General features: G+C 32.0%; 2 protein-coding genes and 1 long non-coding RNA gene across 16 annotated transcripts; 2 read left to right on the forward strand and 1 right to left on the reverse strand.

Moving 5' to 3' along the window:
• The first annotated feature begins 1,356 nt into the window (after positions 1-1,356).
• LOC138938327 (probable cytochrome P450 6a13) lies at positions 1,357-6,427 on the forward strand. Of its 4 annotated transcripts, none has more exons than XM_070305235.1 (6): positions 1,357-1,760; positions 2,309-3,150; positions 3,294-3,867; positions 3,950-4,171; positions 4,635-4,886; positions 5,946-6,422. In XM_070305235.1, the coding sequence occupies exons 2-6, from the start codon at positions 2,800-2,802 to the stop codon at positions 6,110-6,112; spliced, it is 1,566 nt and encodes a 521-aa protein (XP_070161336.1). In that variant the 5' UTR covers positions 1,357-1,760; positions 2,309-2,799; the 3' UTR covers positions 6,113-6,422. The 4 variants fall into 4 exon arrangements, with proteins under 4 accessions (XP_070161336.1, XP_070161339.1, XP_070161337.1 ...); XM_070305236.1 differs by lacking the exon at positions 1,357-1,760 and having other exon boundaries at positions 2,103-2,491; positions 2,755-3,150; XM_070305237.1 differs by lacking the exon at positions 1,357-1,760 and having other exon boundaries at positions 2,103-2,404; positions 2,755-3,150.
• On the reverse strand, positions 2,642-7,665 carry LOC138938328 (uncharacterized). Of its 2 annotated transcripts, XR_011447684.1 has the most exons (3): positions 7,306-7,664; positions 6,866-7,204; positions 2,642-6,128 (listed from the first exon to the last, which is right to left on the reverse strand). It is a non-coding gene; the product is annotated as an uncharacterized lncRNA (long non-coding RNA). The 2 variants fall into 2 exon arrangements; XR_011447683.1 differs by having other exon boundaries at positions 6,866-7,665.
• On the forward strand, positions 6,909-20,052 carry Pi3k68d (phosphatidylinositol-4-phosphate 3-kinase catalytic subunit Pi3K68D). 10 transcript variants are annotated; one of them, XM_070305233.1, is made up of 27 exons: positions 6,909-7,377; positions 7,525-8,171; positions 8,332-8,544; positions 8,851-8,921; positions 8,982-9,088; positions 9,245-9,289; positions 9,641-9,902; positions 10,336-10,556; positions 10,633-10,741; positions 10,829-10,990; positions 11,145-11,374; positions 11,454-11,553; positions 11,643-12,062; positions 12,140-12,341; positions 12,428-12,601; positions 12,728-12,988; positions 13,084-13,272; positions 13,367-13,598; positions 13,819-13,965; positions 14,037-14,285; positions 14,385-14,821; positions 14,990-15,146; positions 15,912-16,147; positions 16,305-16,505; positions 18,110-18,306; positions 18,590-18,837; positions 18,945-20,052. In XM_070305233.1, exons 2-27 carry the CDS (start codon positions 7,927-7,929, stop codon positions 19,116-19,118), a joined length of 5,289 nt encoding a protein of 1,762 aa, XP_070161334.1. In that variant the 5' UTR covers positions 6,909-7,377; positions 7,525-7,926; the 3' UTR covers positions 19,119-20,052. The 10 variants fall into 10 exon arrangements, with proteins under 10 accessions (XP_070161334.1, XP_070161326.1, XP_070161328.1 ...); XM_070305225.1 differs by having other exon boundaries at positions 7,525-7,752; positions 7,920-8,171; positions 8,851-9,088; XM_070305227.1 differs by having other exon boundaries at positions 7,525-7,752; positions 7,927-8,171; positions 8,851-9,088.
• Positions 20,053-24,311: the final 4,259 nt, after the last annotated feature.

Genomic DNA, 24,311 nt, shown 5'->3' on the forward strand with positions numbered 1-24,311 from the left:
AATGATATCTTTTAATGATGATATAATAATATCATTATATTGATAACATCGCATACATATAATGATTCATAAATACGTTAACGATTGATAAATAATTTAAACTCCTACACGTACAATTCAAAATTGCACGTGCGATAGCATACATTATATACATTGTATACATATTATATATATATATATATATATATATATATATATATCCATAAAGTACAATAATAAAATTTATATTTCATTAAATGAATTTTTGATAAGATTGTTTTTTTCGCGTAGAAATTATTTCACAACGATCATTTTATCCCAATTTTTTTCTCTATTTGAAGAATTCTTATATTATAAATAAAATCAGAAATAAATAGAGCATTCATAGGGAAAGTACGCATAAGTCGTATAAATGTTTAGAAGGAATGTAAACGACTTTCTCCCTTCTCTTCTTCCAATCCTCTGTACCATCTGTTTATCGTCCGTGGAGATTGACGTTTCAAGGAGATGAATATGAAAGGAAAATCTATTTTCATTGACAATACATTGCTTTGATAGATAAAGTGTCTAAATCTTAATGTAACATTTACACATTCGATATTCTATCGATATCAAAAATGTGGATCTGTTTCTCAGCTGTGTTATTTTAAATTGTATATAATCATTTAATTATGCATATATATATATATATATATATATATATATCTGATCAAGATTTAAATATGGAAAAAAAAGGAGGAGAAGAAACATTCAAAGAATATAATTAAAAAGATCATGTGTATTGTTGTTTCATTTACATGGAATATAAAAATATATGAAATTATATAAATGTGTTTTTCATTGACATCTTGATGACACATTAAAATCGTGCTTTAAAAATAACAATCAGTCACGTTCTACAAATGTCCAATAAATCTTGATCTAGATTAGATTAACATTGCATAGCATTGTTTCGCAAAATTTATACAATGTTTCACAATATACAATAATTTTATATTAATATCTACACAATTTCATATCCTCGTTTACATATCCTTAATATGCATCCACGCTTGATATAATCCAGAAATAAAAATTCGCTTCCATTTCTATCTTGTCTGTCAAAAGATCACTCGCTTTACATTCATTTATACAATTATTCATGCGAAACGAAAAAATTATTTCGAGGTCGCGCGAGAGAGAATGGGGTCTATCTCTTAACATGTGAAATTAATAATTCCAAATGGAAGAGAGGAAAAAGGCACAAAAATCTCTTTCCGCGGAGGAGATATCATCGGCTATGAATTCCTCCGATCTTTATGGCCGACGCCGAGAACGAGCAAGGTCTCTCTATAAATGCGTGGCGTTCGTATTGATAGCTTTTAGTTGGTGGGAGGTCGGCGAAAACGATAGACGCAACGCAGAACATACGTGCGTGTATTGAATATGCACACAACATTGTTTATATTCTTTTTCTTATCTTCACGCGCCTGTTCCTCCCACCAAATCCGCTTCTACTTGCTTCGATAGTACGACGATTGTGCATTCGCCGCTGGAAAATCGAGAGACGCAGGAATGCAAAACAAAAAACCGCGAAATATTTCTTAGTGTGACGACGTTTCTGTGTCCTTTTATGTCAAATCGAATGAGTCGAAGTGATTTGTTGAACTGTCAAGTTCGCGGCTCCGGAAAGTAGTCGATCAGCGAGCGAGGATGAGCGTGCAGTTCTTCAGTGAAAAAAAAAAAAAAAAAACTGAGTGCATCGATCAATGATTTATAGCGTGACAGCAAACAAAGTGAAAGTTAGAGTTGTTTATCTAAATATGCAAAACATTCGCGCTGCAATATATGAAAATACACAAAAATCTAATATATATATATATATATATATATATGTGTCACAGAATTAATAATATATCAAAACTTTTAATAAATTAATTACATATCTCTCCGTGTCTTTTGTTTCAATTACTTAAGCTTCTTGCTATTATCGCATGCTAACATTGATGCAAAATAAAAATGTAAGAATATCTTGTAATCTTAAACAAAAAATTTATAATTTTTATAAAACTCAGAGAGAAAAGAGGCAGATTTTATAAAATCAAGAATAGAATTAAAAACAAAAACAAAAAGCAAAAATAAAACAGAAAACATAAAATACAAATCAAAAGATAAAAAGATGCAATAAAATTCTTAAAAAATAAATAATTACATCCAGAAATTATCTTTTTCTACCGCATTTCTCTGTTCATAAAATTCTCAGAAATATATAAAATATATTTCTACAACTTTTATGTATGTGCAATATTTTTGAAAATACAATAAAAATTAAATCGTGATTGTATGACAGAAAGTGTTTTAAATGGCGAGAAATTGAGACAGTGCTGTTCAAACAGCAAGTTGTTAAGAAGTGAACTACGTTAAACAGCTGTGCGAGGTGCGAATGGTTTGTATATGTATTTGAGCTCACATATAATCGGTGCAAACATGAACATCATCCTTTCTGAGTGCTCCTTTGTGCGGCTAAGACTGTGTATGTTCGTAAGACAAATTTAAAAATAGACCTCGACGCGATCAAACAATCGCAACTGTATTATGCTACGACAATGAATCGATGGCATTGAATCGATATTCGATGCAAACAATTCAGTCTAACAATTAAATTAATATAAATCCGCTCATGTATAAAATCATCAATTATATTTCTTTTATATGAGATAAAAAGATACATAAATTATTATTTATATTATAAATTAGAAATTATGTTTATATAAATTAGAAATTATGTTTTTACAGAAAAGGTATTTTTTTTGAAAACTGTGCATCAAAAAGAAGTTGAAAATGCTTGGTATTGTAACGGTGTTACTAGATCCCTTCTTGCTTATCGGACTTCTTCTGGGTAGTCTGTACTTTTATCTTAGGGCGACTTTTGATTTTTGGCAATGTCGCGGTGTACCATTCAAGAAGCCAACCGTGCTCGTCGGAAACTTCGGTCCTCTGCTCTTATTCCGAAAGTCACAACCGGAAGGTGTCAAAGAGATGTACCAATGGTTCAAGGATGAAAGGTTCTTCGGCGCGTTTCGCGTAAGATCGCCTGTATTGATCTTACGCGATCCCGATCTGGTGAAAAGTGTATTCGTCAAGGATTTTGCCTGCTTCACGAATCGCGGAATACCAATCAATAACGCTCAGGTACCGACGCGTAACTCTATTTTTTCTTTTTTTTTTCAAATGAAAAATAGATGATTTTTCGAGCTTGTCTAATTAATTGAATATTTATAAATAATAACGCATGAAAAATTTCGACGTCAAATTTTTAATCCCGTTTTAATCAGGATCCGCTCTCCGGCCACCTGTTCAACCTCGAAGGGCGCAAATGGAAAGGCCTCAGATCGAAATTGACGCCCGCGTTCTCGTCGGGAAAATTGAAACGGATGTTCTACCTATTGGTGGAATGCTGCGAGGAGCTGCAGAGGCTCATCGACGCGAGTTGCCACGCGGATCGTAGTACGATCGAGGTGCGGGAACTCGCGGCGAAATTCATCATTGACGTCATCGGCAGCTGCGCTTTTGGCATACAGATAAACGCCCTCACCGACGAGGAGTCCGAGTTTCATCGGGCGGCGAAGAGGCTCTCGAAGCCGAGTTACAAGGCGACTCTCTGGAGGATGCTGCGAACTGCCATGCCGAGGTTGTACAGGCTGCTGGGCGTGCAGGTCATCGATCCGAGCGTCACCAGATTCTTCAAGGACGTCGTGTCGCAGATGATCAAACAGAGAGAGGAAACTGGCGCGCGAAGACACGATTTCATGGACCTGCTGGTCGAGCTGAAGAACAAGGGCGTTTTGGAGAACGAAACCGGCGCGCAAGTCTGTAACAACGAGGACGCTCAAGCGACGGAGGAAATTGGTAAATTGAACCAGAATGTAAGAGAGAGAAAGCATAGTGTTCTTTATTCGCACAGGCTAAAAATAAACTGTTATTTTTATAGAATTAGACGACAATGCTATTGCGGCGCAAGCTTTCGGCTTCTTCGCTGCCGGCTACGAAACCTCCTCGAACACGATCGCGTTCTGTCTCCACGAATTAGCTTTGAATCAGGAAATTCAAGAAAGAACTAGACGAGAGATACACGATGCCATAGAAGCGCGAGATAATAAATTAACTTATGACGCTTTACAAGAGATGAAGTATCTCGATATGGTAATATTAGGTACGCACTGTAATACAAAACAATTCAACGATAAATCATATATCATATATATATTACACCATGTATCATCACACTACAATTATGAGAAGTTTGCGATTAAAGAAAGACTATTTTAATTTTAAATTTTTAAAAAAGATAAAGTTTTATAAATGATAAATTACGTTAATCTAATTCTTTTTATAACGTTAATCTCAATTTCCTCAAAGTTGTAACATACTTATTTCTGAGGCCAAAATCATATTGAGTATAAAAAAAAAACCATAAAGAATTTTTTATTACTTTTCTTGAGTTTTTATTTTGTTGTTTATTATTATCAAAAAGATTTAATTTACATTTACGACGAAACACAAATTTTGATTACTAGTAATAAAATTCAAATCCAAATACATTCACCATAAAAATTATAGCAATAAAAAAAATTGGATAAAATAGTTATTACAAGCATAAAAAAATGTATGTATAGAAACTCTCAGAAAATATCCGCCAGCCCCACTGATATCTCGGAAGTGCGAGTATAATTATCAGATACCGAATAGCAAAGTGAGACTGCCAGCCGATATGCGGGTGATTATACCGATTTACGGCTTTCATCATGATCCAAATTATTATCCCGATCCGACAAAATTCAATCCTGAGAGATTTACGGAAGAGAATAAACGCGCGAGACACCCTTACACCTATCTTCCATTTGGAGAAGGGCCACGAAATTGCATAGGTATCGATTTTTATTTATTTATTCTTTCTGTCACACTTTCTTTTTATTGCAATATATTAAATTGAATTTTTTAACTGTATTTATGTAAAAAAAAAAAAATCCGAATTTTCCAAAAATGTTCTATGTATATTCAACTTTTGATACACTTTGTGCTGTTGCATTTGTGTGTGAATTTCTATTTTTCTATTTTTTATTTCTTCTCTTAAAAATAAAAACGATATAGCAAATTGTCAGCGAACGTATAAATTTGGACCGTCGTAAATAAAAACGAACAAATGCGTCTAAGCAATTTTCATACAACGGAGTTCATTCAATTTAAATTTTTCCGTAGAATGATTATAAATGGTAATAGGATGAATTAAGCAGACAGCTTATCCGGAATTTATAATCTGCTGACTCAATGTTGTTACGTCACGCGTTATTTCGCTCGTATGAACCAAAAGAAGCCTGATTATAGTCGACGCTCGAAAACAGTGACAGAATGATTTGTCGGGTCGATAAGAAATCATATTTGTAGAATTTTCAAATGCCATGTCTCGCGCTTATCGATTCATAGATTTTCTTTAGCTTATCTTTGTTTGCCGTAATTTATCTTTATCATTTCCAAAAGCAAAACAATACTGAATTATTTCGCATAGTTTAACTAACATTTAACTCATATTTTCAACTAATCATTAATTCAATTAACTTAATATTCAATTTAATTAACTTAATTACAATAATTGACAAATAAAAAATTATATACAATAATTAACACAAACAAGAAAACATATTTTTGAAAATTGCAAAATATATGCGGAACTTATTCGATAATTTGTTTAACAATTATTTATTTTCAAAAGCAAGATGCAAAGTTGCTTTCAAGCGTGCAAATTTATGCGATTATGGAGGATAACAATTGTAATAATATATTATACTTTCTACAAAAAAAAAAAAAAAAAAAAAACGTTATAATTTGATAAGCTTATCTCGAAACCGTTATTAAATCAGTCGTCATTAAGTAACTGATACGTCGTAATCGCTGAGACCACGTAATCTGATGATTTTGCAACTTTGCAGGAATGCGATTCGCGTTGCTGCAAATCAAGATGGGGATAATATCGTTCCTCAAGAATCATCGAGTCGAAATATGCGAAAGATCGATTGTGCCGATAAAATTTAGCAGACGGAGTCTCGTGACCACGAGCGAGAAGGGATTTTGGCTTGCCATCACTCCATCCTCCTAGATTTGTGTAGAGATTCCTATTAAAAAAAAAAAAAAAAAATGTTTTAATATGATTAAACATTAAATGTACACGTGTGATCGCAATTACAAATATATCATATTTAATAATATACGTATTTAATTGGCGGCAAAGATAGAACATCAGCTCTTGTTTCTTCGCCTGTGTTGTTTTGTATATAAGTTGCTTAATTAAAATTACACCGCAGAATTAGAAGCGTCTTAAAAAAAGAATTAAATTAATTAAGAGCTTATATTTTTCTATTGTAGTTTGTTTACACTGGAATCTATTATATCAATTTAGTTATAACTTTAATAATCGCTTTTAGGGATTTATGCACGCGCATAAATAATAATGTGATGTATGTGAAAAATTACTTTAATTGAAAGAATAATAAATGTGTGTAAAAGCTGCTCTTTTATATATATATATAAATTATAATAAAATAAATAATAAGATAAATAATAAGATAATAAATAAAATTTGTTTATATTTCTTTTATTTGTTTATCTCTTATATAACGTAACATGCAAATAAGTTATACGCGTTTATTTTGCTCTTTAATATACAATACTTTGCTATTATAAACTTCTTTATCGCACATGTTTATTCTTTCGAAACGGAGAAGATAAAAAAGCTCAGTCAAAACTTAAAAACAATAAAACTTCATGAATCAACTGATGATATAAACAAACAGCTCTTGTAAGTATAAATATAGCAGTCGACGCGTCGCTATGTTTATATATATATACATACGTATGTATAAACGAAAGGACCCTATCGGTGATATGTGCGCGTCGAAGGAGAGCGGACGTTACTCCGCGATCCTACGCACACTATAAATTGAATCGGCCGTAATCAAATAAGGCTCCGTTGTCGTCAGCTGATCGGAGCGCGCGGCACGTAGCGACTGCGCGCTTCCCTTGTTAAAGGCACTACACAACACACAACGGAAGAGTTAACAACCACTCACCACCACTATATTCTCCTCAGTGCCGTCCTCAGTTCCTCCGACTGTTTACTCGTCGCAAATCCGTGCGTTGACCGATCGTAATAACAGTATTCGCGAGTCAGTGCACTCGCGGCTCGCGGCTCCTAAAACCCATATTAAAATATTTCGGTGAAGATTGAAATCAGCTATTCACGATTATCCTCCCGCAAAATGGAAAAGGAGCGCTAGACGAGGACGATCTTACAGAAAGAGAGAGAAGGGACGCTTGTGAGAAGCACCTGTCAACGAGAGACGCTTCTTCAGGAATAATGCCACGGTGAGCTAAGAGTCTCTTCCGGTCGCGACAGCGATAACTCGGCCTTTTAAACGCGCGCTTCTCCCATTCTTATCGCGTTAATATTATATACATTACTGGCGGACCAGTAGCGTACATGTCGTCACCAGCGTTTACGCGAATCCCCAGAAATCTGTTCTGCCCGTCCGAGAGAGAGGAGAGAGAGAGAGAGAAGAAAGATATATCCGCGAGATGATGTTTATATAGACTGGAGCAACGAGATTGAGAAATGCACGATAATCGATAGATGATCTCCCGGGACACGTTCTCCTGGAGATCGGAGCGATCGTCCACCTCGTTAAAATAAGCAGAAGTCTGGATAATTGTTGTATATTATCGTATCTTTGTTTAATGTAGGTTAGAATGATTTGCATTGTGCTTTGTTGCTTTTTATTCGGATATCGAGTGTACATCCGTGTATGCGCATCGCATATCCTGCAATTTATCTCAAAATGTGATCTGTCAACGATTAAACGATATAACTGTCAACGATACGTATTAAAGATGGTCTTTTTTTCTCTGAGATTCTAGATGTCACACTACAGTAGAAACACCTACAATCAAAGGACTGCGGTGATTGATCATGAAAGACAATTTCAAGAAGATCTGGAACGTGCCCAAGCCCTCAGTTTGGAAAGCTTGGCTTTAGAGAAATTTAGATTGGAAAAGTTACGCTCGGAATTTAGTAATGTGGAGCAATCTAAATGCTTTACACAGAACAATGTGTGTAATACGAATAGCGCAACGTCAGAGACAGACAGTTCGCAGGGAGAAGGGTAAGGAGATTTTTTTATATTCTTTTAATATTATATAAATTTAATTATGCTTAATAATGTGTTTATTTGATTTATGATATTTTAATCTCTTTTATCTCTAAAAGTTTTACTTCATTCTGAATCAGAATGATTAAATAATCTAACATTTAATATTTAACAGTTCCCAATGCAGAAGTCGACCAAGACCCGGATCCATTAATACAAATCAAAAGAATACTGTAATATTAGCACCACCGCCTCCAATACCATGTAGGAGAAATTCAACAGCCGCTGTTGCAAGTCAGGGTTCTTCTAATGACTTAATCAATTTTACAAGCCCCGTGAAACAGGATAATCTAGCTGAATATTGCTCAGCACCACCTCCCCCACCTCCGTAATATTTTTATTATAATACATAAAATATATTTGTATATTTAATGAGATAATTTTTTATATAAAACTTGGTATCATATATATATATATTATTTATGTATAATGTTATTATTTCTATATATTAAATTTATATATTAAAATAAATCAGGCGATTCTCATAAAAATATAATGAACTATTAATTGAGTAATTTATACACTTGCAATAATATTTGACATTAATTTTTTTTTTTTTTTTTTTTAGTTGCAACAACAACAGTTTTATGTCCTTGTATAAAACGTAGAAGCTATTAAAAACTTTTTGTTGCAGAAAAGCACCAATAGAACCGAACTGGGATACACATCCGACATTATTGAAGAAACAATCGAGAGTGTCTCGAAGTAATAGCTCAGTTGGCGCGTATCATTCGAGAGATTTTAGATATCATTCTCTTTCTCCAGGTCCGCGATCTTCCACAGCACCATGTACGCCAGGGACACCGGGAATTAGTCCCATCATGTCAAGAGCTAATAGTGTTAGCAACAATGTACCTGATATTGCACCGCAGGTAGTAAAGATTTATATAGAATCCGCTTTGTGTTCTCTGAAATGAACATTCCCAATCTACAAAGTATTTTTTCTTCCTTGTTTTTTTTAATTAATATGACTTATTTAAATGTAGATTAATACAAAGCAGTTTGTTAAAATGCAGTCTTTCTTACAGCCTGCATGGAAGTTTATTATCTTTAAGCATCTTTTCTTCAAACAGGTATCTCATATCTGAAGATTTGAGAGATGCTTATACTATTCTCTTTTTCTTTTATAGTATTATTAGAGTAATCTATTTTAATTTATCTCTTCACACAAAATCACAAATATAACATAATATGTACATAATGTACAATTAATCAAATAGGTTTTCACGCGCGTTTTGCCTCTTTTCTAGTGAATGCAAAAATATTTACGTCATATATATATATATATATATATATATATATATATATATATATATATATATATATATATACCTGTATTGCTAGCTTTTTCAAGCGAGGGATGCTCATTGATACATGACAGAACGATCAAACAGAATGTCAAAAGTTGTATATTTCTCTTTTAGATTCCTCCATTGCCTACAAATTATAGACCAACCGTTGCACCTGCTATGTGTGCCCCGTCAAGACCGGCATTCTGTATGGATGATGAACAATTGAACGTGTTAAAAGTGATAGAGAAGAAACCAAATAGCAATCTTATAGATTTGAATAATTTTGAGCAAACAGAGGACAAAACAAATGTGCGAGTTAGCGTATTGGAAGCATTCGATCCATTACTTATTAAAACAGACAATGGAAATGATTCTGTGCAAGAATATAGAGACGGTAAATTATATAATTTCATATTTTCTATTGGCACAGTAAAATCTCTGTTATTCAAATTAGTTGTGATTAAGAAGTTCAGGCGCTGATGAACTTTCAATATAGTTTATAATTTCACAATTTTCTTTTTTTTTTTCATATTGCAAACTATTTGTCGATTCAATATCTGATCTCTATTTCTACAATGAATAGTGTTTTCTTTCCTTTTTTTTTTATGTGATTTATTATATTAAATTTCTTTACACCTAAACATATTTCTGTTGTAATATTATATGTTTATTCTTGTTTCCTGGATGATACTGTTCAGATAATAGAAATTCTACTGTAAATTATTGGTGTTATAGTATAAGACAAAATTTTAAATATATATCTGAAAATATTTCTTGTAAACAAAGCAAAGATTTTTTGTTACTACTGTAAATCAATCTTTTTACAGATTTGCAATCACAAGTTAGTGGCAGTGTATACGATCCATTCGATCCATTTGATTATATGTACAGCACAAACGAAAGCGTCAACTCGGATCCAGTTTACGCTGCTGTAGAAAAATCTGCAAAATCGCCGGCTATGTCACCAGCTGCACCACCTCCACTGCCTCCTCGCAATTCGTCCGCATGGAATACCATAGAAAGGCGAAAAACTTCTTTAGATCGTCGAGTAAGTCTCGGAATAATTATGTCTAAAATTTTTGATAAAATAAATAATCATAATTACACTTCAATATTATTTCTAGCAAAAACGTCAAACGCGGTTGTACGAAAATGTAACTGTCATAAAAACCAGATCATCTCTTCATGATTGTGATTTGAAGGCATTTCATAAGATGATAAAGTCTATACGAAGTTAGTAGAATGTTTCATTATATATTATATTTTAATCGATACACATTTTTGTTATTCACGATTTTATTTAATTTGACATTATTTAAGGCGAGTTTCCATTTAATGACCCCAATACAAATATTGGATACGTTGTCAGTCCAATAATGGAGAATTTATATCCGGATGGCACAAGTATAAAATTAGTAGTTCATCCACAATTAGCCAATAATGATAAAGATCCCGCACCATCTATTTCTTTTACTTGCAATGGTAAGTAATAATTTAAAAAATCTGTTTTAAATTAAGATTTATACCTCTTTGCATTACATTGTCGATTCAATATCTGATTTCTATCTCTACAGTAACACTGTATTTTTTTTCTTTTTCTATCTTTTCTCATTCTAATCTAAATATTATATTTCAGTGAATTGTAGCATTGAACACGTTATCTTGAATGTTGCCTGTTCCTTAGAAGATGAGGATACAGTAAATGTAGAAAAATATTGTTTAAGAGTATGGGGTCTAGCTGAATACTTTGCACCTAATACGACCTTAGCACAATATGAATACATACATCAATGCATTAAATTGGAAAAGGATATCGAATTAGCTATAATGAGCAGAGCACAAATTAAACAATCAATTGCTCGAACAGTCAGTATCACATGCATTGTATATATTTATTTAAGCATTTAGTTATTTAAACACTAATCGTGCTATTTTTATTTTCCAGTTACAAGATGATAATTGCGATCAATATTTAAGATTAGAAGATATTTTACCAAATGAACCTTTGCAGCCTATTTCATATGATACATTAATTATTTTACTAGGTATCACATATGTATACATAAATTCCTTGTTTATGATATGATATGATTTATGATATGATTTACTTAAATATTATATTTTTCAATTGTAGAGACAGTGGAGAAAGAAATGGAACGTGTAGAGAATGCTGCATTACAATTGGTAAACACAAATCAGGGTTCTGTTTTATTACCTCAACTTCAACCACACTGCATCGTGCAAGCAGTAAAAGCGGTGTGTGCCTTAATGGGAAGCATCGAGACTTTCGAGATCACGGAGGCTATTGACAATTTCGTAAATGCTTGCTGCCAATTTTTACCACAATGTCACACAGCCAATATAGAATGTAAAAAGCCCGAAATCATACATGAAGATGGCGATTACGCTGTGGTTACCTTGAGAAAAAAGTTTCCCGATGTAATTTCCTCGCATTGTCATAAAATTCGCGATGCCGTTCAAGAACTCGTCGAGACATACTGTCACGCATTCAGAGTCGATTTTCAATTAAATAGCAAAGGAGAATTTCCGACAAGTAAGAAGAATATGTAAGATACTTTGCATTAAAAAATGTTGATGTTAAAATCATAATATATCATTTCGTGTTAACAGATACATTAATTTCATCGGAAGTAATCGATACTATTTTGGTACGCGTCGGAGCTCTACATAGACTGCCAACCACATGGAAACATGACGATTATATAGTAGCAGCTCAAATCTTTCATGGAACCAGACCGGTAGGAAATCCAGTCTTGTCAGAACCAATGACGGTCAGCACGAATTTCTATCCAAGAATTTTATTTAATTCATGGTAAGAATGGGAACACATTTGATATATTCATTTTCCAAAAGAAATACGCTTATGAAAATGAATCAAAATCATACAATTTATATTAGGTTGGAATTTCGTGGAATAAGCGTTTGTCAAGTACCAAGGGAAGCCAGACTTGTGTTAGTTCTTTACGGCCGTACTTTACAACCAACCGAGCACGAATCAAATTCGTCAGCGGAGAATTCAATGCAGAAGGAAGAACTCGGATGGGGTGCTATACAATTCTTTGATTATGACGGGTAAATGACGCGTACTATAAATTACCATTCTTTTCCACGCAAAATTCTTTTTTATCTTTGATGATATATCAACTATATATACGTTTTCTTGTGCATATTTTTATATATCTTTATTTTTAATTCTAGTGTTATGAGCCAAGGAAATTTTTTTCTGTCCCTTTGGCCAGCCATCGCAGACAAAAGATTAGGTCCAGCACCGGCGCCTGGAATTCATCCGCGTGGTGATACTCACCCCATTATAGGCTTAGAATTGCCTGATTATGGAGGAAGAGTGTTATTCCCCACAGAGTTGAGAGATTATGATGTAGAATCACTAGATTTTAATTCGTTAGATCAAAATACACAAGAACTATTGATAGATATTACACAGCAGGATACATTTTCTAGGTATGCTCTAATGATTCTAATATAATGATCATAAAGTGAAGAAAAATTTCTCTAAAATCTTAAACTCTAATGTAAAAATCAATTCTTATTTTCAGACCGCCCATTGACGAAAGGGAAATTTTATGGGAAAAAAGACATTATTTGCATGACAAACCTGAAGCTTTACCTAAAGTATTATTAGCCGCGCATAGTTGGGATTGGGCGTGCTTGCCGGATTTACACGCTTCGCTCAGAGTTTGGAGCTCGCTGCCTCCGATACAAGCTCTACAATTACTTTTACCGTGGTATGTTTTTATGAAAATTATTTCTTCATTATAGAATTCCTGAAAAAGACAAAGAATATCTCGTAGAACACCGCGTTTTTCTTGTTTTTCACAGTTTTCCAGATATGAAAGTCAGAGAAATGGCAGTTGGATGGATTCGCGAGTTAAATAATGACGAACTTATCGATTACTTGCCACAACTACTACAAGCAATGAAACACGAGACGTACGAAGCTTCACCTCTGACTCGATTCTTGTTAGAGCGTGCCTTATTTTCACCGAGGGTGGCCCATCACATTTACTGGTTGCTAACTCAAGCGTTGCCGGGACAGAGTCCCCAGGTACAGGTTGGATGATGCGTTGATAACATTATAAATTGCTTGTGCATTTTATATTAAGGATTAATAGTAACAAAATATTCTTATTGCAATAAAAATGAATTGTAGAGATTAAAAAAAGATACTTATTTTTATACAAGCAATAAAATTAAAAGAGTAGAGTTGTTTAATGTGGACTACATTATTACATATGGAAATTATTGTAATAAATGATATTATTTTTCTTCAGAATTCTGCTGAAATTGCTGCAGAAGATGACAAAGCCATCAGTTGTGCTCGTTATCAACGAAGATTGCAATTAATGTTAAGAGCATTACTGGCAGTTATTGGAGATGCGCTGAGAAATAGTTTCCTGACCCAACAATTGCTAGTTAAAGTATGTTTTAATTATGCATATATATATCTCGGTTTTACATCAAACGGCTTAACTTGCAATTTGTCGCACAGAATCTATATGAAATAGCTGAAAATATCAAAGTTACAAAGGAATCATTACGAATGGAGACACTTAAAACTGGTTTACAAAATATACACTGCCAGTTAATGGAGGATGACGGCACGTGTTTACCATTGTCTCCCAGTAAACTAGTATTCGGTATCAACGTACAGACGTGCGCCTATTTTCCGTCGTTCACTCTCCCATTGAAAATTAACTTTATTAGTTGCGACAATGTGATAAATCCGGCAATCTTCAAGGTATGTGTTTTCTAACTAATCTAATAGAAATATTCTATTGTGAAACTGTTTTATATTCACGTTTTCATTGAATATATGTGTCATGTTTTTTTTGTCCAGGTCGGCGATGATTTACAGCAGGATATGTTGACTCTCCAAATGGTACGCATTATGGACAAGTTGTGGTTAAAGCAAGGTCTCGATTTGAAAATTGTCACTTTTGCCTGCGTACCCACTGGTCACAAACGAGGAATGATAGAAATGGTAACGGATGCAGAAACATTACGGAAGATCCAAGTTGAATTTGGGCTAACCGGACCGTTTAAGGATCGACCGATCGCAGAATGGCTAGCGAAGCATAATCCGTCAGAGCTGGAATACGAGAGAGCAGTGGAAAATTTCACCGCGTCTTGTGCCGGTTACAGCGTCGCTACTTATATCTTGGGAATTTGTGATAGGCATAATGATAATATTATGTTAAAAACGTCTGGTCATTTGTTTCATATTGACTTTGGAAAATTCCTTGGCGATGCGCAAATGTTTGGAAACTTTAAGAGGTAATAAAGAGAGAATATACATATATACAGGATAATTTATTATATAACTTATGCTTATTTATCATTGATTATGCAAATTTTATTACTATACATGTTTTATTTTTATTTTAATTCGAATTTCGGAGAAAAGTATGTGCGTAATCTTGTATGTTATATTTTTTCAATTAGAGACCGAACGCCGTTTGTGCTAACATCAGATATGGTATATGTTATAAACGGTGGCGATAAACCCTCGGCGAAATTTCACCATTTCGTGGATTTGTGCTGCCAAGCTTTTAATGTAGTGCGGAAACATGGAAATCTGATTCTTCATCTTTTTGGACTGGTATGTTTTATATAATATTTGTACTCTAAACAAAATAATTAATAATTAATTTTATGCTAGCATCTATGTGCCAAATTCTCATCCAGAAAAATTATGTTAAAATAGTATTTAAATTCTACAATTAAATTGAATACACTTTAACATAAAATTAAATTATTCTATAGAAGGATGTATACTTCTTTTTGGTACTTAGCTAATATAATTTTTTAATTAATTAATTATTCTTATAAATGCAAGCACATTTTATGTAATAAAATATATAATACATAATAAATAGAATGCATTTTAAAGAATTTACGAATTATATGGCCTTCGACACCGCTCTGAAAACAATAAAGCCACAACGGAAGGACTTTATCCGTAATGTTTTATCAGAAAGCGGACCGCTATCGCACTAAACTATACACAATGTTGTTAATTGGTCATTATCGCCCGCACTCTTACAAAATATCGTATGCTGCAGCAGTCTGAGTCAATCACATTGAGAGTAAAGTGCCAGTAAAAGTGAATAAAAATTAGAAAAATTGTTATAAAGTCACCATAATATCTCCATAAAAATCGTAAACGTAACCGATGAATAGAGAGAGCCATTTGTTATCATCTTAACAGAGATAGATTCACACACATACAATGGATGATTTAATATCCCGGAAAAATCTTTTCGATCATCTACATAAACGAGATGTTATAGCGCGAAAATTGCACGATATCGAAATAAAAGATCATTTAAATAAAGCAAGAATGAATGAGTACACCACTTCGCAGATGACTTCGTCCGGTATTCCTGGGGTTACTATGGACGCGGTAAGTTATGTGCAAAAGGCACTGCTTCCCGGGCAAACAAATCCCGAAGCAGCGGCGACTTTCGCTCGAATGATAGAAAGTTCATTGAAAAGCTGGTTCACGCAGTTCAACTTCTTCTTGCATAATCTGGCACAGCTCAGGTTCTCCGGAGATCACAGTGAAGGAGAATTGCTGTCTTTTATTCCGCGCACGTACACGTGAGTATATTTTTCTATCTAATATTATATAATTGATTACAACCACGAAAAATCGAAGAATACGACTCTTCTGTTTTCTCGTGGATACCAGTCAATTGATTTATTTACAATTATTTATGCAATTAACATAAGTTTTATATTTGTACAATCATTGTAGAATGCAACAGGAAGGTCAATTAACAAGCGTGCAGGTTCACGGATATCAAAAACGATACGATCCGGAAAAATATTACATGTATATTCTGCGAATACAACGAAAAGGACAACCGGATCCAACGTATCTATTCCGATCGTACAAGGAATTTTGTGAATTCTACCAAAAATTATGCATACATTTTCCGCTTGCTAAAGTAGCCAGGTAAAGATTATCTCATTGTCATTATTATTCTACTTTTCATAACGATTAATGCAAATATTACAAGATTATCTCACAATCGTATATATTGCATATCTAGTTATATATTAAAGTACTTTTTTTATTTCTATATATATATATATATATATATATATATATGAACATATAATATATTATATATTTAATTCTTTATATAATTAAATTTTAATGTTAATTTTGAATACATAAATTATATATAAAGATAGTAAACATAACATAAAAATATCATAGAAGACTCGAGACGAATATATCCATTTTTCATGTATGAGACAGAGACGTCTTTAAACATATAACACATTTCTCTCTTATTAAATCACTAGCTCATTACTTGAGGGATTCTTTGTATCTGAACTATCATTTTGCTCTCTATTCATCTTATTCGATTCCTCATTTCGTGACAACGATTCTTCTTTTAAGTTTGAATCTTTGGATGTAGAAGGCACCGTGTGTACAATCACATAGTTATCATGCCATATTTCTTCCGAATCAATAATTGACGATGATGATAATTGACTCGCAAGGTCTGCTTTCGAACGGTCATATTGCGCTTCTTCGTTATTGGCAATTGCTGTCGATTCACTGGCGATTGAAAGAGAGGAGACTTCATTTTTTCGCATCACCAATACATTCGATTCAAAGGGTGAAACTCTCCGATATAAACCCGTCATTACTGGAACTTTAGACGCTTCTTTCTCCATCGATAGACGTGCTCGAAACCATTTTAAGCCCATCTTTTCCAGAATTTATTATTCTGGATCTCCTATGAAAATACGATATATTTATTAAATATAATTTTATATATACTTCTCTGTCCTAAAATTAATTTATTATCTCATTTTGCTGTTTTGCAATATTAATTTTCCTGATATAATACAAGATAACGTTTAATAATAACTATTATATAAGATAACGTATAATAATAATTATTACCAAATACTTACAATGCAAAACTGTCAAGGGAATTATGATCACTTTGCTTGCTGAAGAGAATAGATATTGAGTGCTAAATTTTCACGAGAAATCGAGTTATGTTGTAATCACACATCCGTTATTATTAATTTCAAACCATTACAGATCATATGGCAAGACAGAAACGACGCATAGAATGTTCGTAAAACGTATATAAGAAGATATCTTAAATGCGAAAATTCTCAGCGCATAATATCGCACCTTTTGATATGCTTTATCTTTAGATTATCCGATATTAGTCAGACGTATCACAACAGTCTTAGTCATTCCAAGATTAGTTGTCAAACATAGCGGAAAATTAATTAAGCGCAAATATCGTTAAAAACGACTTAATTAGAACTAACATTCCCATTACGCAAATTAAAATAGTATTTAAATTTATTATCTTACTGTAGTATAAAGATTTCATACAATGCCACTACTGCTTAATATTGTTTGATTTTTATTATATTATTTATTTACGGAACACATATCATATATCTGATAATATGTACATTATAATCTTTCAAGAGAATGAGGATGTTTACGAAAACGAAAGTATTCCCGCGTTTATCAGCATTTCAAGAGAGTAACTTCGACTCTTTCTATTATTCTCACAGTTTACCAAGTGGAATAAGCGTGGGACGTTCTAATATTAAGCAAGTAGCTGATAAACGGCGAGCGGATATAGAGAAATTTCTTGTAAGTCTATTTAAAATGGCACCCGAGATTTCCCAAAGCGATCTGGTATACACTTTCTTTCATCCGTTGTTGCGAGATCAACAGAATGCCGATATACGTTTACGTAAAGTCAAAGGTATATTATTTGGTATATTATAAAAATATTTTTTAAATATATATATATATTTTTTGCATATATATATATAAAACACACTCATAATATATTGCAATTATTATAATATTTAAAAATAAAGATTTGCGATTACACATATAGAAGAGCTGTAAAAAAATGGAGTTAATGAAAATTATCGTCTAACACTTGGCCGATTTTCAATTGCGAATGTTTCTTGAATCTTGTAATGAAATTCATAATTTATGAAATGGCAATAATAATAGATAATGCCATTTTCATACAATAGTTGGAAATTGGTGGGCCGAGAAGAGAATCAGAGATAACGTACAGAGCGGTCAGATCAAATTGTCTCTTCATTACACTCGTGGTACTTTGTCCGTCATGGTTTGTCATGCCCGAGGACTCCCCAAAGTCGCTAATGCTCAAGAACCGAATACATACGTAAAGGTATATCTTAAACCCGATCCTACAAAAGCGACGAAACGGAAAACGAAAGTAGTAAAAAAGAACTGTCATCCATCATTTATGGAGATGGTAAGTAGTAAAATCAGATTTAACAAGTCCTATGAACAAATAAGAAGACATATAATAATAATCATTTGGTAATTAAATGATGTTACATCTTTTTTATCGCACTCTAGTTGGAGTACAGAATGCCTCTAGATGTGATTAGAGAGAGAACACTCGAAGCAACGATATGGAATCACGATACATTGCAGGAGAATGAATTTCTCGGTGGTATAAGTTTACCACTTGGATGTCTCGACTTGACAAACGAAACCATTGAATGGTTCCCGTTAGGTAGTGTACGATGAAGCGAGTACGAAGACTGTTCCGGAATAAAGTCTCTCAATACTCATAAATATTATCATTAGGATATATAGAAAACATACCATTAGCGCACAACATTAAAACTTTTTTAGTATGCACAAGCAAGTGCAATAATCACCATGCTTTACGAGATAAAAATAATTTGTATTTATATAATTTCATGCATCTCACAAGCAGATTCGTTTCTTTAACAAAGTAAAGATTTGATATAATAAATATTAAAAATTGTGTGATATCTCGAAACGAGATAGCTATATAAAAAAAATAGAAAGTAAAAAGGGTCAACTTCTACAAAAAATTGCTAATAATATTAGTATACGTAACAATTATACCTAAAAAGTATCTAAATATACATATGCAATAAGCGTGCATAACAAATAGAAAGGAAAAGAATGATGCAAAAGTTTAGAATTATATATCTCTATCATGTTTATATATATAGTTCTCTAATTATATATTTTTAACGAAAAATATCTTTAGAAAATATGAAAAATTTAGCATGAATTTAATCTATATATTATTTAATCTATATATATTGGAGAGAGAGAAGTTTACTCTTTTACAGAAATTTTATACACATATTTATTTACGTCACTTTTTATCAACTATATTGACCATCAATTGTAAATAGAAATTGAATGTATTTTGTATCACACAAATATAGTGAAATAATTTCTAATCGGCTATAATATACTGAGCTCTTTCAGAAATATTTTATAGTCTAAGGTCTAAGCGAAACACTATACAATTTTTTATCACTTATATCTAGTTAAAATTAAAATTTTATATAACATATATGTATAATGGGCTCGCATATATCAACCACTTTTATGATGTTATTTTACTATTAAAAAAAAAAATTCACATATATATATAATATTGTCTGTTTATATGTAATGGCCTCATTTATAATAAATGAACATAATATTAAATTATGTAAATATGCTATCAAATTCATGTAATAAATTATCTTTAATTATCTTACACTGCACGTATATATGTTATATCATACACACAAACAAACATTGTGCTATAATTCTACGTATAAATTTAAAAAAAGTGATTTTCTTCAACAAGTTTTAAAACTATCATTTAGCTTGAAAATATATAATTGCCTCCATCTATATATAAATCTAATAATTTCATACGCTTCGGATATTTATAAAATTTTACTTAAATTGAAGCATAAAATTAAATTTACATTTATACCTTCTTTAGAACCAGAGAGAATTCTGACAACAGCTAATACCGGCATTTTTGATGTGATAATCATTAAATCTTTCCGCACAATATATATATATATATATATATATATATATATATATATTTATATGAACAGCATAGATGACTCTTCTGATTTACGCATTTTTTACATTTACATAATCCGTTATGACTTTCAATAATTTAGAATATTACGTATTAGTTTAAATAGGATATATTCCACTCAAGAGGATTCCAAAGCACGGAATCGAAATATTTGGGTATAATAATATATAATAATTCTTTTCGGTTTAATATACGCATACGCGCTATCGATAGCTGTTATTTTAGTTCTATTTTTGGGCATTCTCTAGTTTAAGTTTTTGATAGAATATTTGATTATATATAATTATAGAATAATTGATATAATAATAATATTAATATCTAAAAAAATATAAATAGTATATAGTAGTAGTAAATATATATATAAATATTAATACATTTTTTACTATCTTTTTAGGAGGAAAAAGATATATTGTGTGTGTGCGGAAGAAATTAAAATGGAGCTGTTTAGGAAAAGTGATTAAGGAGATAAAAGAAATTGAGAATATCTAGTGTATCCAAATGGAAAAAAAGGTAAGCGAAAAAGAATAATTGATTTTTTATTCAATTTTTTATATCTGCTTAATTACAAACTTAAGAAATACAATTTCTTCTGAAGTTTTTGCGGCAATATTTTTAAAAACATATTTATGTAAAAATATATTAAACAAAATCTCTCTGCTTTTATTTTTTACATTGAAATTACTATTTTCACCGATACTGAAATTTTTTGATGTAAAATTTAAATGCAATCTTTAAAAAAAAAAATGTGCAAATTCGATTTAAGTATTTGAACAGCTTTACAACTTGATTCAATTTTGCGTCTTATGTAATCATATTTAAATCAACGATTTTTAAACAATGATTCGTGAAAATACTTCAAAAAAGTTGGACGTATTCTGTAATAAAGAAAAAAACTTGTTTTATTTAAAATTCAAATTAATTTTTTAACTTCATTCAAAGTTCAAGTATAATCTTCACATAAAACCAAATAAATCCAAGGCTTACAATTCCGCTGTTATCGTTAAAATCCCACTTGTGAAGTTATCCGATTGAACTCTATGCATACTTGGAATACGCACTCGCATTCATAAAACTCTCTTGATACTTTTTATACGAGAAGTATATATATATATATATATATATATATATATATATATATATATATGCATATTTGGAAGAATACGTTTCGATATATTCAATAATAGTCGTGTGCGTGGATTCTTTACATGTTCCGTTTATACATACATTTACTTCACACATATTTTGTGTGAAAACATTTTTCATTATTCGGATTCTTTTGCTTACATCTACGATCTGTTACCTGCTCGAATATCGTGCCATTATGAGAAACTCACCTATCCGAGCTTTAGCAATATGAAAGAAGGCAAGAAATATTCCAATTGGCCACCACGTATTTCTCGAGCCTAATCCACGCTGCAAAAATGTCTTCCCCTCCATGATACACAAAAGAAATTCGGACATGGTCGGATGTCTTTTCCGAGAGGCGGAGTCTAATGTTCAGAATAAAGTTTTGAACGGTGTACGAAACCAAAAATGGTTTGATTGCTGGATTAAAAGCTTGCCGGATTAAAATTTTTTCTACCCGATCTCAACGAAATATCATAAATCATGATAGGTATAGTTAATACCTATGCAACATCTTTAGATTTTTATGTAAGATAGAAATATGTTTGTTACTCATAATTCAACTCTGCCAGCTATTCTTCAGAATATTCTTCAAATTAATAAACATCTAATCCGCGATAAATATCTGATTCGACTCATTTTTTTGTCATAAAATCCAATCGTTTTATTCCGATTCATTTTTTTTTGTCAAGCTTAATTATTTTGTGTATCCGCGTAAATATAATTATTTAACAAATAACGAAACAAGAAGATTTAATAAAATTTAAAAAAATTTAAATAGAAAATGGGGTAGTAATCGGTTCTCGATTCGGCGACTTCGTTGCTATGTTTTTCTCACCTTTGTCTCTCCAGAGACAAGAGATTAAAGAGGGGTTATTATAAATCTCGAATTGAGATTAATTTAATCTTGGTTTAGAATCAAGTAAATTTTGTACCCTGTGCGCATGGTCAGTTTCATGGAAAACTTATTTTTCTGTGAAGCTGCCATTTGCGTCTGACTCTTACTAAGTCGCGATTATTTAATAAACTTGTGATTTTTGAGAGCCTTAATAATTTCTTAAATTATACAATACTGCTAAATAATTAGTAGAAAATCTTTCATTTTCTTTCGTTTGTGCACATTTCAGTTTCAAAATATCTGATTTCTTCGAATTCACTTTTTAAAGCAATCTATAGCGCAGAACTGGTGACATACAAATATTATATATCTAACAATAAGTGGAACGAATTTTATTGTGAACTGTGTCAACACTGATCCAAGGTCTTATTAAAAAAACTTTCTTTTTTTTTCTTTTCGGTGCTTGTGGACGAGACTGTCGTAAAATCCGAATGCAATTTATTCTCTGCAGGAGTATCCGAATACTTCTTCTGAAATGTGTGGCGGCAAAACATCAATGAAATATCTTACGTAAGTCTGGAATTATCGTGCAGTAAGCATGCGTCCGCATGCGGTCCACAAAAGATTTGACACCTAGGGTTTTTCCTTATAGAGACCATTCTTCGTTAATGTTATAAGAATGAAGTTAATCTCTGCACGAATTTCACACTTTAGAATTATTTCTAAAAAATTATTTAAAAAAATAACCGAGTGTGATATACACTTAAACTAAATATACTATATAATACAAATATACTACCTAACTCGAATATTTGTAATATTTTATTACAAAAAGATATTGATCATCTTCCATTGCTGTATCTTAAGTTCTATTCTAAATTTTTACTCTGAGGTTCTCTGACTTTTCGTCGATAAATAATAAGGCAATATTAATTATTATATCTCTTAATTATTATATCTCGTGTGTTCTGTCGCCGATAAATTGTTATTAATGATACAATAATTTAATAACAAAATACAATATTCTTTTTTTATAATGTGATTGAAACAAAATATTGTGTAATGTATACGTACCGCTGTATTCATGCGTTCAACTATTATCAACATAAAAAACTATCAACTCTTCGGGAATAATAACACAGTAACAATATATTAGCCAAAGTACAATCATATATATATACAATCTTAATGAGTAACTTTCTATGCGTTCCACGGAACTCGTCGCAAGAACAAGACAGGGAATGCTATTTAAAGCATCGTCGTAAATATTATGCAATCGCAATTAATATCTCTAATGTATACTTACCGAGATATCGTATACGCTGTGTTGTGCGACAATTGTGACACATTATATAGTATGAGTATCAAATAAATCATGCGGATAATTTTTTAAATTTAATCCTTTGACAGTATCGAATTTCAAAATATACCGAGTTTAGCAAACACAATTTTGCAAATATTAAAAAAAAAACGTGAGTTAATACGAATCATCGGATATAATTTAAGTGCAATATATGTGCATTTTATAACAACAAAAGCATATGTATAAAATGTGATGTACACATGACGACAACATCTTAAACTTTCATGAATGCCCTTCTTTATTGATTACAAAAAAAAGGTATTTGTTTCTTAAAATTTTGTCCAATACACAGTCATATATAATATTTTTATTAATTTGATTAGTCATCGTGTTTCGAATCATACTTGAGATAATCTGTCGATTATATTATTACGCGCTTCTAGGATCTAATGTTATGCTCGCCGATTAAACGTTTGAACTTCTGACCGGCTATAATGCCGGTGCGAGAGCTTTTCGCGGCCCTCGAGGACGAAGGGCTTTTAGGTACTAATTTTATGTAAAGTTATGAGACATTGCGATGCTCTG

Source organism: Polyergus mexicanus, unplaced genomic scaffold, assembly GCF_030449975.1.
Source record: "Polyergus mexicanus isolate NDT 795.1 unplaced genomic scaffold, iyPolMexi1.0 SCAF_12, whole genome shotgun sequence".
In the NCBI taxonomy this organism is placed as follows: domain Eukaryota; kingdom Metazoa; phylum Arthropoda; class Insecta; order Hymenoptera; family Formicidae; genus Polyergus; species Polyergus mexicanus.